At 31.5% G+C, this 17,656-nt stretch overlaps 1 protein-coding gene across 1 annotated transcript in view; it reads right to left on the bottom strand.

The window, feature by feature from the left end:
* Positions 1-17,656, bottom strand: part of LOC129225919 (uncharacterized) — a 126,875-nt gene that overhangs the window by 93,108 nt on the left and 16,111 nt on the right. Inside the window, exons 4-8 of the mRNA XM_054860455.1 lie at positions 15,226-15,377; positions 11,351-11,393; positions 9,595-9,666; positions 6,962-7,038; positions 2,733-2,833 (exon numbers count right to left, since the gene is read on the bottom strand). Coding sequence (XP_054716430.1) covers positions 2,733-2,833; positions 6,962-7,038; positions 9,595-9,666; positions 11,351-11,393; positions 15,226-15,377 — 445 coding nt within the window. The remainder of the gene's footprint in view (positions 1-2,732; positions 2,834-6,961; positions 7,039-9,594; positions 9,667-11,350; positions 11,394-15,225; positions 15,378-17,656) is intronic.

Genomic DNA, 17,656 nt, shown 5'->3' with positions numbered 1-17,656 from the left:
TTTAACCTCCTGTAACTTATTTTTAGCTGAAGTCATAAAATTTTAGACAGGCATTTCAAAACATACAACTCTTTACTTTTAAAATGACGCTTTAGCCCCGGCCAATTGGGCGGTAATTTACTGAAGACACCTTATCTGTTTAGAAAATTTACTTTTGAAAATTTGATCATTAGGTTGACCTAATCATGGAATTGCCCAAGAGTGTCTGCATTTTCATTACCCCATAAACCACAATGTCCAGAAATCCATTACAAATGATTTCCTAACGGAAAGTTATACGAGTATTGATAATGTTCCGGCATTTGAATTCAATGGTGGTAGGGAGCAGATTGTAGAATGAATTGGATGAAATAGTATGGATTGCAGCCTGAGTCAATAAACAACATAAATTTTTCACCAAGAATCTCTTCAATCGTTTAAACAACCAGATAAATTGCCAAAATTTCTGCATCGAAATTGCCTGATGGTTGCCAATGTTGTTTAACTTGGAAAAACTCAGAGAAGATGGCCAGAACCTGCTCTTCCAGAGGTTCGCTCAGCCGATCCATCGATGCAAATAAGTACCCACCTATCATCCGAATACCTTTCATAAATTGTGGCAAGAGAGTGTAATTTGAGTTCTGATAGAGAAGACATTCCCTTCTGAGCAGAGAGAACAAGATCCTAAACAGGTACTGCATATTTCATCATACCCGGAAAATAGTAGGTCTGAAAGAGAGCCTTCTGCTACTCGGAATGTCATAGGGTCAGAATTTTTCTGGAACTCTGATTTAAAAAAAAGTACATTGTGTTTTAAGTCTCAGAGCAGCAGGACGATAATTAGTCCTAAAAAAATAACCTTCTTTAGACAATAGTCTTTCTCTGAAAGCCAGAGAAGCATGGAGTCCTCTGTCATGTAAACAGGCAATACCAGTCTGCAGTTCCATTCCAAGGATAGGTGTTGAGAAAAATCTCCCAGTAATGAGTCTGAGGGCACTATTTGGAGCAACATCAAGTCTGGACAAAGGACTATCGGAGGAGTAATTAAAACTAAATTTCAGCATCTAGCAAAATTGCATATTCGAAAAAGAAATAGTTGCGCAATTTATGTACGATATTTGCATTTTTAAGACAGCAGGCATATATCAAAAATAGAACATACATCAAAACACAGGGTGGCGACAGGAACTGTGAAAAAAAGTTCCCTGACTTTTCCCTGATTTCCCTGATTAAGTTACCAAATTTCCCTGATTTACGTTACCAGTGATAATGGTTTTCTTTCTTTGCTTTACTTGAAATCCATTGTATGTTTGTATAAAATGCAGTATTTTAAACGTTCTAAGTTATGTAAAGTTGTTGAATTAAAGATATGTTTTAAAAAGATGCTACTTTTTTTTAATAAAATGGTTAAAAAAAACAAGACTATTTTTTTTTGGGGGGGGGATAACCTACAAAACAGTATATTAAATTTTTATACAATGGAAAGATTATAGAAAATTAAAAAAAAAAAACTTTACATCCAGAAACCATTAGCATAAGAATTTTAAGAAACTATTAAAATTACTTTTAAAAACATATGTATTTATGATAGAACTAAAATGTAATTGAAATTATTTTGACCTAAGTTTTCAAACAGTATAGTAATTGTTGCAAGAATAACAAGTAATAGTGAAAGAATAGAAGTAATGCAGTTATTCTTATATAACTAATTGACATATTTATGCAAAACAGATGAAACCATTTGACAAACATTCATAGGGAGCTTTTCTCTAATCAAGAACATAGGTTTTTAAAGGATGAATACAGCATTTTAACAATAAAAAAAAAATAAAGATATTTACTTAAGTACACAAGTTAACTCTATTTCAAATGATTTCAGTATGTAACGAGAAAAAATCTTCGATTGCTTTTGTAACAAACAACTTTGAAATGCAAGGGGGGAAAAATGAAAAAAAAAAGCAATTAGTTAATTTCAAAATATATAAAAGAAAAATACAACTTGGTTATAAAGTTAAAGAATCACTAAAGTCTGAAGAAAAGAAAACCTTTATAATCTGCGGTGACAACAAATAGTATAACGGCAAAAACAAAGGTTTTTTAATTGAAAGTTCAATTTTAGCAATTAAATTAAAAACGCGAAAAAGTAATAACTTTCAAGCTTTTATCAGTATTAATTCAAAAACCAAAGATTTCTTTTTGAAATCGTGATTACAGTAAACTAATTACTTCGAGACAATGGAATAAAGGCAAACGAGCAAAGGCATAATTGAAGGCTTCCTCTTTGCCTGTATGGTTGTTTATTTTACGTAGCATTGAAAGCGTAAAAGGAAATTTCAAGCTATGTAAAATAAACAACCTAACAGACACAAAAGCAATCTTAGGAAGTTCATCCTGTGGTTAATAAGTAAGATTCAATACTGTGACGTTGAGGAAAAAAGATGCACAAATATGTGGCAGTATAATCGCACCTCATTAATTTTACTTTTTTTTTTGAACAGATAATTGGCGGAAAATGCGTAGGGAATTAAGAGTACTTAACTTTGTAAAGCAAAAAAAAATTTTTTTTTTCTTCAAAAAATCAATTTTCCCTGATTTTTTGTTATTTTTTCAAAATTCCCTGATATTTCCCTGACTTTTCCCTGATTAATAAAGTTCCCTGACTTTTCCCTGATCTCCCTGATTTCCCTGATCTGTCGCCACCCTGAAACATATCAAACATAGAAACAAGTTCATCATTTAACTTGTGAACTTACGTCCTGAGCATCATTTCCCTGTTGAAATAATCTTCCGAGTTTTTTCCGAAGTTGAAGCCTGAAAATCCTAATATTCTTTGCGACAAAATTTCTTGAGTGTCCTAGGAATATATCTATGCATTAACTTCATGCATATTGCTAAAGCATTCACATAACTACTAGAAGCTGAAGCAATAAAAAAATCTAATACAAAACTTTTTTAAATTAAAAATCAATATAGGATTGCCATTGAATATTATTACACCTGGGTAGTAAGACACCGGCATCCCTGTAAATCTCTATTCTTTTGGAAAGAGTCCCACAGAGTGCACTTTTTGCATCCTACTATGCAAAATTGGGGGGGTATTTGTAGGGCTCGACCGATGGCAGTTTTTGGCCGATGGGCCGATGCCGATTGTTGGCCGATTGTTCAAAGATGGCCGATGGCCGATTGTTTTCCTCCAAATGGCCGATTGCCGATGGCCGATGCCGTTGGCCGATGGCAAAAGAAAAAAAAATCTAACGGAATTAAATTGATAAGATTGTCAGGTATTTGAAGGATCATTTATTCATTTATCTTTACTTTCTTTCTACGAAAGGGATATCATTGGATTGAAAGAAGCCGGTTGGTCAAATCGGAGAATCAATCGTCATTTGAGTCGAAGCGATGCGGCGATTCGAAGTTGCTGGCACGAATGGGTGGAAAATAGCAGAGTTCAGCGTCAGGATGTTAACGGTCTACCTAGGGTCACAACAGATCGTGATGACAGAGTGATTGTCCGATCAGCTGTCACAGCGCTTTCTTCATCGTTATGAACCATCAGACGTTCAATCCATACACTAGTGTCCATCATGACCATTTACAGACGGTTAGCACAACAAAATCCAATCTCGCGCCGACAGTTACGCCACCTGCCACTGACGCCTACACACTGCCTCGATCAGGTTGGAATGATGTCGACTGGGGATGTATAGTCTTTAGCGACGCATCCCGCTTCCAATTGTGTCATGACGATAATCGAAGACGTGTTTAGAGACACCCAGGGCAGAGGAGAGATCCTGGTTTCACTTTTGTACCCCACAGTATCATTCAACAAGGCATTATGGTCTGGGGTTCCATTTCCTTTGATAACTGGACCCCTTTGGTCGTAATTAGAAGTACACTTACTGCACAGTGGTACGTCGACGACATCATAACACCTGTTTTGTTGCCGTTCCTTTTGCAGTACCCTCGGCTGGTTTTCAGCAGGACAATGCCAGATAACATACGGCATGTGTTGCTACGAACTGTCTGCAACCTTGTCAAACTCTTTCGTGGCTTGCCAGATCATTTGATCTCTCTCCCATCGAGCATGTCTGGGATATGATGGGATGGCGATTGCATCTGGCAAAGAATGTTGATAACCTCGTTCGACAATTGGAACAAATTTGGTCGGAAATACCGCAGGACAACCTCCGGGAGCTTTATCGGTGTTTCCCACGTCGTGCTTCAGCTTGTATCTAGGCTAGAGGCGGGTCAATACCTTATTGAACTTGTTACTGTAACTCTGACATAAATTGTTCAATTGTTCTAAGAATTTAATCATTTAATATTCTGTGCATTGTCTTCTTATCCACCAATTTTCGTCTCAATCGGATCGGTCCTTCTTGGTGCGTCGATTTTTTTGTTCTAGAGTGTATCACCAAATAATCGTCAGTCTGAGACGCTATATTAGTTTTGTATTAAAATAAGTAATTAATAGCCACAAAAAATGAGTAAATAGGCTTTTTAGATTACCCGATCAAAAACAAAAAGGGAAGTGCACAACTGGACCGTACGCACACCCCACATGCGAAATTTTAATCTTCTACATCTTACCATTTTTGAGTTATGACTTATCAGAGATACATACGTACATCCAGCCGCAAGAAACAACGCAATAATTAACTTGTTTGGTACCTGAATGCAGTATTAAAAACTCTTTCAGGGTTGACTAAAATAGAAATTCATACTGAAGTTTAAGAAAACAATTATATAAGAAAACAATAACTCCCTTTACTTTGCATTAAAAAGTAAAACAGCAAAGGTCTTCTTTTTTCTTTTTTCGAAAACATCGGCCAATTCCATCGGCTTTTCGATGTTTTAAAGCCGATGGGCCGATGTTTCCTGCAAGTTAGCATCGGCCGCCGATGCCGATGGCTAAATTGTTGAACCATCGGCGCCGATGCATCGGTCGAGTCCTAGGTATTTGACAAGCTTTAGCATGTCAGTAGCAGCCTTTCAATGCAGGTTGGTAAAAATTATAAACATGATCAGTATGAAATCAAATAAAACTGATTGACTAAAAGTAAGTTCAATTTACTTTAGCGAGCTGCTTCAATGTCATGACGTCTTCTTCCAGCTCAGTTAATTCACTATTCCAGACTGATGAGTCCACAACAAGGGCGAAGCTGCAGTGTCTAAATGTAATTACCAGGCTGTTGGTATATTGCACATAGTTCTACCTAAGCCCTGGCTTGAAAGCGGTAACTTACTGCTTTATACCCAAACTTAACCTTCAATTGACGAGTTGAACCGCACCATGGATACGGACTTTCGATGGTGAGCTAAATTCATTTTAGCCACTAGTTTTGCCAGACTCAGCTTCAATGTCATTTTGGATTTTATGTTGCGATTAGTCCTGTGAAAACAATTTATAGCTATTTCTTTTTTTCTGATAGATGTTCTTTATTTCTAAATTTGTTAAGCATCAGTAAAAATCTAAAAATTTCCAAAACATTGAGAAATGAAATGCTAGGGAGATGTTTCAAACACTACATCCCGAACTTCAGTTGTCAAAAAGTGTTTCGGATGAAGTTTTTAGAGAATTCAATAAATGCAAACATTTTTTTGGTGAACTTTTTGTAAAACTGGCTATACAACATTTCTATATTCATAGTTCTTTTTCTTCTCTTTAAAGAATGCAACTATGATAATTGTAACCAATGTCTGGGTTACCATTTATTTAAAAGCAATAAACAATAAATCGTTCCTATTATTTTTTTTAAATTATGTATTAACTTTCATGTAATGTAATTCGCAAATAAAATTAGAAATGGAGTTTTGTATAAAAAATTAGATTTAACTTCAATGTTTAGTTGTAATTACGATACAATTAAGCTTGCTTCTTTTCATCAAAATTTCTAGGTATTGAATTTTCCCCCGCAAGTTACTACTACGATATACAGAAGTCTGATTTTATCTAATAACAGCGATTTGAGTTCGTTATTTGTGCTTGCTTGCCAATGGCGTAAATTAAGCAAGCTAGCAGTATATATATTATATCAGGAGTACTCTAAATAGTAGATTATTTTGTGGACACTGCATTATTATTAGAGATGGGCAATGTCGTTCTTTTAAATGATACATTTATCAGAGGATTGTTTATGTTTTTGACCCGTACACTGAACTTGTTCATTTCAACGACTTTGTTCATTTAAAAAGGTTGTAGTTGATAGCTACGAGACTCACTCGCATACATTGAAAATGTTTTTTTGGTTTCATTACATTCATTTAAGGAAAAGTGACTAAAATTACCATTTAGAAAATATAGTAATAAAAATTTAATCAAGAAATATTTCATTTGGGTTTATATGTATGTAGCAATTATAATTCATTTTGTTAGCAATTTCTTGGTAAATTAATGGTAAGACTTATTATTCCAAAAGTCGTAGATTTGATTCCTGCTTAGTAAAAAATTAAACTGTCAATTTATATTCAATAAAAAAATTAATGTCATTGAAATGAGGTCGAAAAATTTCCAAAATTGATCTTAAAAAAAATAAATAAATAAAAAATACCATCATGCAAATACCGTTATACAAAACATTTTGAAGGAGAAAATAAAGCAAAAAATGATTCTGAATGTGTAAAAGAAAAGTAATATCAAAAGATTTATGAAAAAACTCAGAGAGAACTATATAAAAAATGTATCAAAAGGATGGTCATTCAATTTTTAGACGATCATACTGTGCCGCCGCTCATTTTGAGGAGTGAGGAGGGCTCTTTTAGACCTGTTCGTTCACGAATGACCGACCCAAACTTTTATTATGTATAGGATATATAGTGTTTGAATGCAAATTAATAATTTTGCCATACATTGCCATTATTTTATTATTGTTATGGCAGAAAATTAATTGATATAATTCAAAATCTTAGCTAATACTTAAAGGAAGGGGGAAATTTTGAAAACAAAACACTGGTTTAAAACATACATAATTTTTGTACTTACCCATGCACTTCTTTGGTATAACAATTGGTATAATGTTTGAAGAGTTTCATAGTCACAGCATTCTACAGCTTTCACAACTGAAAATTTTTAGAATAAAATTTGTAGGATCAAAAGCAAATGTTACTACTTTGTACATAAAAAGAACTTTAGATAATTATGAAACACAATTTGTAAGAATGGGATTGTTTAAATACTTACCAGGAAACTAGGCAAAAAATGTAAAAATGAAAACAATTTAAATTGGTAGTAATCAAAAGAACATCTAGAGATTTTTATGCAAAAACTATTTGCCCCCTTCTGCCCGTTATTGAGACACATAAGGTCTTAAAATCTGCCTAAATTGAATATGAAAAGCACCAAATTTAAAGACTCAGCAAGAAATTGATAACTTAACACTAGAAAGACGGAAGCGGTCATTGTGACCGCAAACGATTTTCAAATGCTCATATTTGCTGCGTTTAATTTTCAAACTCTTTTTCCTTCATTGACTTTTCCTAACTATTTATTAATATCTTTCAACAGTATTTTTTTTTCTTTAGGATTATCATTATAGTCGCTATAAATGTTTATACCTAGAAAGACTGACTACGGTCATTTTGACCGCTAAGTAAACCTTTCTTTATGCATTCGTTTTCTTCTTTTTTCTCTTATCAGTTGTGTGTACTATGAACTATTGTTAGTTGTCAGGGTGAGTATTGTTCTTTTGAGCTTGAGTAGGACCTGCTGGTCAGGTTTAATTCTTTGAACTGTTAGGAAAATGCGAAACACCTGCTGGTAGCATGGTTTCAGTTTTCTGCTATCTGTACGGGGGGCAAATTTGAGAAAGGTAAATTTGAAAAGCATGTGACTGGATACGTGAAATTACTTTGGGTCTAAAAAAAAGTAAATATAAACAGGTAAATTCCAAATATGTTAGCTGGAATTCTTTTGTGCACCAAAACATGTGCTTTGCTTGAAGCATTGACGTGTATTTTCTTCGATGATAATGAAGTGCTCAGTCACATAATTATCTTCATGATGTCGAGAAGAACCGTTGACAAGCAAAACTTATAGGAACATTAATTTCTGAAGCTGTTGCAGGTTTACCTAAAACATATTATGGTTCGAATGAACAGTCTGACTTATCGGAAGAGAAATATATTCCTAGTGATGAGAATAGTTTGCTTTCATGAGATTATTGTGAATATTTTTCGGAGCCTAGATTTGCAAAAAAGGATTGTTTTTTTGAGTTAAAATTAGAAGAAACCTCGCTAATAAAAACTGATGTTCAAAATATAAAAAGCAGTGAAAGAAAAAAGGAAAAGTGTTCGACGGCGAAAAAGAAGGGGAAAATTTCAAAATCAGAACTCCTATTTCTTTAATTTCCTCCAAGTCCCCCCCCGCCCCCACTGATCAATTTTGCTGCATATAAATAAGTATCTATCTCAGAAAAAAAATTAAAATAGTGTGAAATTAAATTATGCGGAAATAAATCTTTGAGCATTTGTTCTGATTGCCAAAAAAAAAAACTGTTAATGGCTAATATACAGGTGACGTGATAACATAAGTATTTCGAAATACTGTAAAAGATAGTAATGTACGGTATCTTGCGATATTTAGATATTTTTTTAACCGAAAACATGCATGGTTGACTATAGTACTTGTTAGTTATTACATGCTTAGAAAATTTCCTCTTTTTTGTACAAATTTGCTCTTTCTCAATGCCAATTGTGTAAAGCATGAGTATTTCACTTGATCGAACATAAAATTAAAAAAAAAAAGCTATCTGACACTTATTTGCAGAATATATTACGATTAAATTGTTACATTAAACTCGGACATGTTGAAACAAATCTTTTCTATAGTTAAAAATCCCAAAAGGAGGAAATTTCCAACCTTTTAAGTATGGCGGTCAAAGTGACCACTGCTAGTCTTTCTAGGTATACCCAATAGCTGTCTTTCTAGCGTTAATTTCACTGTCTGCATCAATCTACAAATTGGTGAAAGATGTATTTCATTTCTTACTGAAACTCTCCAAACTTGGTGACTTCTTTGAAATTTTGGCAGGCTTATAGACATTATATTTCGATAACGAGGACATAAGGGCAAATAATTTACGCGTACAGACACATGCTTTACAATGTTCTTTTAATTGTTACTTATTTTTAAAAGTTTCATTATTTCACTGACGTGCAGTTTCCTGGTTAGAAGTATTTACTTCAAAATCAAATGCCACAAGTTTCAAAGCAAAAACAAGGATCACAAAAGGAAATCAAGTTTGTATTATCATGCATTGTAGAAATTGCTTAGATCCCCATTTGTAAACAGTAAATAATACGTATGTTTTTTTTTTATTATTATTATTATTCTGGGAATCATGGAAAGGTAAGTACAGAACAAAATTTTATGAGCAAGGGAAGACAAAAAAAAAAGAAAAAGAAAAAGAAAAAGAAAGAAGAAGAAGTCGAACACATAGAACTTTAGAATTGGGACTACCAGTGCTTTTGGTTTTATTATAGGGATTTACATTGAAATATCATACCTACACTTATGTGGGTTCCCAAGTGTCTCCCCAAAAAATTTTAATCAAGAGTAATGAAGTAATTTAAAGGCAATTGAGGCTTCTATGTCATAAATTAAAAACAAATACATACTTTTGTTAAACCTAGATAACTGCAATCCAACTATTTCATCTGTGTCACAAGGTTCTTCTAAACTGGGGGTAACTAATAAAGAAAAAATGTTCCAATTATTATTTTATAAATTTCATTGTAATATAAATAACATATACAATTTAACCAACAATTGTACCACAAAAATATTTTTTCAGATTTTCACAATTTTCTTTTTTTTAAGTTACATTAAATTTTCTAAATATCACGTTTCAGTCAGCATGCCAAAATTATAATGCCTAAATTAAGTATTGTCCACATTTTGCAGCAATAATTAACAAATGGCAATTTACATTTCTTATGGAATGAATTATCGAATAGGTAACAATGGAAGCTACATGCTGTAAAAGACAAAGTAAAGAGTTCTTTAGGAAGCAAAATAAACAATAAGGAGTTTTAAGAACACTTAAAAAGAAAATGTTTCTTTCCTTTTCTTTTTGAAAGAGGTTGTTTGCATATCTATTAACCAACTCTTTCTCTTGTTAATTTTGAATGAACTGCTTTGTTCTTTCATAAACTACATTAAGTTTTGGAAATAGCTTTGGGCAGTCACAAATATTTAAGACAGAGTTGGTATAAAAACTGTTTTATTTTTCTTTTTTTACCATTTTGTTTTTTTGGGGTTTTTTTTTTTTTTTCAAAAATTTGTTCTTAAAATTACGATCCATAACGAAAGAACAATACATTTCATAGTAAACTTGCATTGAAATATTATTTTTCATTTTTGGCAGTAAATTTGCACCTTTAAATATAGTGGAAATTTTTCACCTAATTTTTCATGAGGCAAAGTGAAAAAAAAAAAAAAAAATGCAATGAAATATTTTCTGTTCGATTGTTAAGGATATTTTTGATCAAATAAAAGAGCAAATAAAAGAACGAATGAATAAATAAAAAGGAGATGAATGTTACATGAATAAATACATACATAAATAAGTTAATATATACAAAAAGTAAATGAATGAATAAAATAGTGAACAAATAAAAAATAAGTGAAAGAATTAATGAGGGAATCATTAAATGAAGGAATGTGAATGAAATAATTAATAAATGAATATGTGAGTGATTTGATAAAAGATCGAATAAGTAAATGAAATGAGCTATTTCACTTTGCCCCATCTGTTTTGCCTTGCATGCACTTGACAAACTGTACAAAGCATTTCAAATATAAATAATTTAAATATTATACTAATAAATACTGCATCGAACATGAGTAGGTGTTTAAAATGTTAAAAACAAGAACTTTATCATTTAATAATCACAAAAATAATTTTTGCCTAACAAAATGTTACAATATGAGTATCAATTTTTGAAAATTACATGTGTTATCATATTCTTTGATTTAGGGAGGTAATTTTTTCTTGAGTGGACACTAAATACTACTAGGAAGGTGGTGCTAAAAGCAGAGTAAATATTTCACCATTTCACTTTGCCCCACATTCTCCTACACATTCAAGTGTGACTAACCCGAAACGTTCTCAACATTCATTAGAGTGGGAGTAAAACTGAACTTTATTCTAAAATCTGAATGAAAAATTACTTTCAAATACAATATTTCAGAAACTTTGTGCAAGGAAGTAAAAAGGGAATGGTGAACTACGCGAATTTAAGATGCTGTTTTGTTGTTACAGATATGGTAAGATTGTTAATGAGGCTTTTTAAAGTCCATTTTAGAAAATTATGTTACAATGATGCGTATAAATAAATTTCATTATTTCTCCTAAGATAAAAAAATACTTACCATTGCTATAATAAAAGTCATTTATATACGTCTTTTGAAGTTCCTGTAATGGAAACAAATAGTTACTAGAAATCAGCTCACACCATAAGAATTTTGAGCAAAATTACAATTAAGAGTAATTAATGATGTTAAAATTGGTAAACAAAACACAATCTTTCACTTTTTAAAGACTCGATGATAAAAATAAAGTAGACGTATCATTTTCAACATGAATTTAGGGTGTTTGATAATACTTTAATACTATTGCATTGCATTAACTACACTGAAACTAAGTGTGCTACAACATTGAAATTCTAGACACTGAAAATAGATTGAACTTGGAAGATAAATGCTATCTAAGTATTTTTCATGCTGATCTATTTGTAAGTATCTAGTATACATTTCATAGGGATCTTTTCTATATTTTTCAATGATCAAACAAGCAAGTTTTTAGTACAGTTAAAATTTAAAACAAGAAGTTACCATTCTTTCTACTGAAAATAATTATCATTTTAATGAATAAAAATACCACAGAAATAATTTTTTACTTAATTTTTTTATCACTTTCAATAGAGACGTACCGAGTACTCGGTAACTACTCGGTACTCGGCCTACTCGGCCAATTTGCCGAGTACTCGGTACTCGGCCAAATTCTGATCAGATACTCGTCCAATACCGAGTAGTTGCAAAAAATTGAATATTGTCCAAGACAGATACTAAAATTTATAAAAAAAGAGCAAGCATTATATTCTGCAATCATTTACAATTAAAATTTATACGTCAAATTTAAATTTTGAGAATAATGAAGTTTGTAATGCTTCAATGGAATAAATCTTTATTTTAATGTCCCCAAAGTTAATAAAACTTATTTATAAAAAATTACGCAAAAAATGTAAGTATAGAAAATATGGAATTTTTATATTAAAAATGGATTTTTGCTACAAACAAAAATTAGTTATAAAAAATGTAAAAATACGTTTGCTTAAAAAATAAAACAACCTTAAAAGTACAGTGCAGGAACTCTGCAGACACGTGTTTTGGCATTTCAAGGAATTCCTTTTTCAATGCACAAAATGGGGGCTCGTAGATTTAAAGGCATTTGACAAAAGTCGTATTTTTTTGTTGAATGTCTTTACATTCTTTAGCTCACATGTTATGCACTGAAAAAGACGTTCCTTGTAACGGGGGGGGGGGGGGGGCAGAAACACGTGTCTGGAGTGTTCCTGTACATTTGTTTTATCTGCTTTTAAAAAAATTTTATGTTTGGCAGATTAGAACTATAATTGATTGGTATACTGTGAAACCCCTCCTAACGGACACCCCTCTTATGCGGACAATTTTTAATTCCCCAGTTCCAATGCAAATAACATTATTAAACCCCTTCCTGCGGACACCTCTATGTTGCAGAAAAAAAATTTGTCCTGTTAGTGTCCCCATTAGAGGGATTTTACTGTAATTTGTTTTAATTCCAACTTGATTAATCATACCTTTTACTTATTTATTTTTAATTTTAAAAATTATTTTTTTGTAAAATTTTTGACACAAACAAAATTGTATATATATAATGCATAATTAAATTTCAGCAGGAATTTAGTTTTAAAAACTATTATATGGACAAGGAAGTTTATACTACTATTCCAATAAGTTCAAAATTCATCACATGTGTGTCTGTGGTTCTTCTTAAAACATAATTGGTACTTGGAACTCGGCCGAGTAGTGAAAGGCCGAGTACTCGGTAACTCGGTACTCGGCCGAGTAATAAAAGGCCGAGTACTCGGTACTCGGCCAAAGTGCTACTCGGTACGTCTCTAACTTTCAAGTTAAACTTAAAACTACATATGTCTTTTTTATATTAATGAATGATTATGTAGCAGTATTATGTTTTAAATTTGAACTATTTGAATTAGGTTGTGATACATAGCAACATCACAATGGAAAGTATAAGGTTTGTAATGCATGTGACGTAGAACTTCCTACATTGTCCAAACCCTAAAATAAACAATCTCTTCATGAAAAGTTACCAATACCTATTAGCAAATAAATGTACTGATCTAAAATTTCTTGATTTCCATTTTAAATCTAAATGCCCGAAATATCTTAATATATAAAAATCTTCTGTGCAGACGTTTGTCACCATAAGGCTTTTAAACGGTTGGACCGATTTTGATCAAATTTTTTGTGTGTAATTAAGTTGTGGCAAGCATGGTTTCGAAGCGCGATGGATCGAATAGGAAACGTTTTTGTTAATTAATTGATTTAAACATTGGATGGTTATATCTCCCAAATGATTAATATTTATTTTAATCTATTGTTGAGTGAGAATTGAAATAAATATTTAACCCGTTGCCAAAGGACAATAAAAAAGCCAGCTCTGCTTTTTGTAATGAAATTAACTACTGTGACATGTCAATTGAGAATAGATAATACATAGAGAGGGAGAAAGAGAAACCTTCATTTCTTGAATGCGATGATTTTAGTCCCGTGATATAATGTTTTAAAGTTAAGTGCTAGAAGGAATCGGGTTTTTTTTTCACTAACCAAATGATCAGAAAGTACCATACCTAGTAACATTTGTTTCTCGGCTCAAATCCAACTGAGTTTTGACACCAATGTCAATGATTAACAAACTAATCAGTACATTATTAAAGGAAAAGACAGTGGAATTTAAAGACGAAACAAATTTTATTTTAGTCAAGATAAATTACAACAAAAGATCAGTGCAGTGGAAGATTTTTAACCTTGGCGGAAAGATCAATTTAGGCAATATATGAAGGTCATTCAAGGTACGCAAGGAAAGATAGTAAGACAAATGCTCAGATAGGGAGAGCGGGATTTAAAAGTTTTCGTTCAAAAGATCAGACCGCTAATCGGTCGGAGTTCGTTTTGCTCACTGATCGACTGGATTACAGTAACTGGTGGCTTGGCGACTTTGGCCACACACAATAGAGTTGCGGGGTTATTTGCTTTCATTTTAAAGCTACTGTTAATGCAATTTATAGTATTTTTTGTTTATTTGGAGAAATATTTCAAATTGCAAAGAATTGTTTTTAGTTATTAAAGAGTGTTTAGTCATATAGTTGAAGAATGTTCGTTTTACATTGGGAAGTGAGGGTGAGTGGTTTTTGCTTATTCAGGGAACTGTTTTTACCTTTTTTTTTTTTTTTAACGATATCCTTTCAATTGTTTTATTCTTTTTCATATGGAGGATGTTGCAGCGGGATTGGCCTTTTATTTTAGATGGGTAGTTAATTTTTTACACTTAATATCTGAGGGCGATTTTTGTCCTTTGAGTATGGCTGAAGGAACAAATCATACAATCTATGATCAAGATCTTTCAAGTACGCGAGAAAAAGTAGTTAATAAAACAATTGCTCAGTGGGCATTAGATAAATCAAGTTGTAATAAATTTACGCATTCTGACACCAAGCAGCCTAAAACATTTCCTTTTCACTTATTTTTTTCAAGAAAAGGTTGAAACACTTGATAGTTTGTTCAAATTTTTCAACTTTTCAATTTACAAAGTTTGAACAGAACAACGTCTGTCGGGTCCTCTAGTATTTAATAAAATCTAATCAATTATTTTTTATTTATATTTTGAATTGAATCTCTTTTAAAATAAATTTTGATTTCAAAGTCCTAAATGTACTTTTCTCAGAGGCTTTTTTTTTTTTCTAAACTTAGAAGCAAAAAAAAAATGTGTCATTAATATGGAGTAATAGTTGTATATCCTTTGTCTTTTCCTTCGTTAATTCTCAATTTTAATATGATAAATGTGATAGGCAATTTTGAGACATTAAACGTTTTTGCAACTTTGCAGAACAATGATCATAGTTGACAAATATCTGAGAATAATAAAGTAAAAAAAGATCTAACATGTATAATTGAAAAACTTATACCTTATAATCAGGTTCTGGTGCTTCTGGAGATTCTTCTTTCATTTCTATACTTGGTTGATATGACTCAGATAAATTTGTGCTAGGATTGATTTCTGTGGCAGATATTGCAACAGTTTCAGAAACTGAATTAACAGCAGAGCTTTTTGAACTTTCTAGAAAAACAAATAATCCTTTATGTAAATATATTTTACAAACAAAAACATAACATTGTGCAACAAAAATTTAATGTTACTTGTATATGGATATACATATATGCAGAGTCACACCCAGGAGTTTTCTTTGAGGTAGGGGGGGGGGGGGGGGTGATTTAGATATTCAGAAGAAAAAAAAATCTGCATCACTCTGAGTGCAGGGAGAATAAAGGAGGTTCCGCTGTAGGAAAATTCTGAAAAAACAAACACCTTTTACAATTGCCCTTAAAATTTTTGCAAACCCAAGAGGTGTTTTCTTCCTTTTAACAATGAATAAACAAATAAATAAAATTGCTTTTCTTGTTAAAGAAATTTTACAAAAAATATTTAAATGTAAAGAAAGGTGATTATTGTAATAATTAATATGTAAAATAAATATTTCAGCATAGAATATTACGAATTTTAATCAAAAAATATACAGTTGGACGATGATTTAACGAATTCACAAGGACCGAAACTTTTATATGTTAAATCGGGATTATTCGTGATATCGAGGTGCGAAATTTTATTTTTTTAAAAAGCACTTACCTTACCTAAGACCCCTAATAAGCAACTGCGCAAAAATATCCATAATTAGAAAGTATGCACTTTTTATTCAGCATTGCAATACTCATTACACGCTACGGAATAATAGATAGATGTTTGACAATATTTGACTCGAAATAGTCAACTTTCGATTTTAAGGAGAAAAGAAAATACTTTGTTTTTTGCAGTCTGCTGTATGAGCTATGCTGTTACAGTTTACAGGCTATGTAAAGTATTTGAATAAGTAAAAATTTTAATTGGAGTTTCAAAATTGTTTTCTGCATCAGAATCACTATTTGTAGGTTGCCCTAGCTCATCAAAAATTGCTGATTCCAAGAAAAGTCTTCTTTTGCTTCGGACAATATAGATGTAACAGTTGGAAAACAATCCAATACTTCCTAACTCAAACTAACAAAAAAAAAAAAAAAATTAAAAATAAATAATAATAATAATATAATAATAAAAATCGGTTTTAAAAATAATTAGTTATTTCAGGGTTTATTATTTGGTAAATAGGGGTTTTGCCTTCATTTTAGTGGGGGAAATAGAAAAATTCGCTAAATCGCAGGATAACTTTAATTTCCACTACACAACAAAGAAATTATTATTTGCAGCTTTTCTCACTAAAACTGATGATATGTATACAGAGGCAGATTTAGATAAAATGGAAAGCTTTCTGTGAACACAAATCCTAACTGGAAAATTTTCTGCAAATAAATATTTTGCCTAACTCACCCTTGAATAAAGAATTAAATTTATATTCAAATATGAAAGAGACCCAGGAAAAAAAATGCTATTAATCACTTATTTATCTATTTTTTTTCACAGTAACATAGTTTGCTTATTTTTCACCAACTGAAGAAAACTGCCAAAACCATTATTTTCTTCACACGTGTGCTTTAAAAGGATTTTGGAAAAAGGCTTTAGGGTCATTCCATATCAAATCAACCAATAAAAAATAAATTTTGAAGGTCAATGTTTTGGATTCTTATGATTTTTTGTCTGTTTATTATACTTACCTCCAGGATGAAAAAACTGAAGTTTCAAATTTTTTCAACAATTCTTTGCAAAGTTATACATTTTTTAAATTTTGGAGGAATTCGAAATTTTGCATTGATTAAAATCTTAAGAGGGCTATTATTAGAGTACTATTTGACTTAGAAGTTAACAACTGGTGCTGTTTTGTTCAGTCTTTTATAAAGTTTTCAAAAATATATAACAAAGCCCAGTTGCTTAAAAAAAAATTATAATTTTTTTATTAAAAAAGTTTTTTTAATTTGTAAAAATTCAAAATCGAAATTTTTAATTTTCTTGAAAAAAATATATGTTACTTAGCCTTTTGTTAGCAACATTTATTCAAAATTTCAAGATGGCGTTCTTTTGGTATCATGCAGAAAAAAAATTTTTCCTCTTTCAACAGTGCTTTAATGGGTCATTCCATGTCAAATCAACCAATAAAAAATAAATTTTTAAAGTCAATGTTTTAGAATGTAATGACTTTTTATCTGTCTATGATACACACCTCCATGACAGATGACAAATCTGAAGTTTCAAATTATTTCAACAATTCTTTCCAAAGTTATAAATTTTTTTAACTCTGGAAGCATCATAAATTTTACATTGTTTAGTAATCTTTAAAAGGCTATTATCAAAGAACTAATTGACTTAAAAGGTTAAAACTTGTGCTGTTTTGTTCAGTATTTTAGGAGGTTTTA

This window comes from Uloborus diversus, chromosome 1 (genome assembly GCF_026930045.1).
Source record: "Uloborus diversus isolate 005 chromosome 1, Udiv.v.3.1, whole genome shotgun sequence".
In the NCBI taxonomy this organism is placed as follows: domain Eukaryota; kingdom Metazoa; phylum Arthropoda; class Arachnida; order Araneae; family Uloboridae; genus Uloborus; species Uloborus diversus.
Note: the sequence above shows the minus strand (reverse complement) of the source record. Positions and strands in the feature narration are given on the sequence as shown.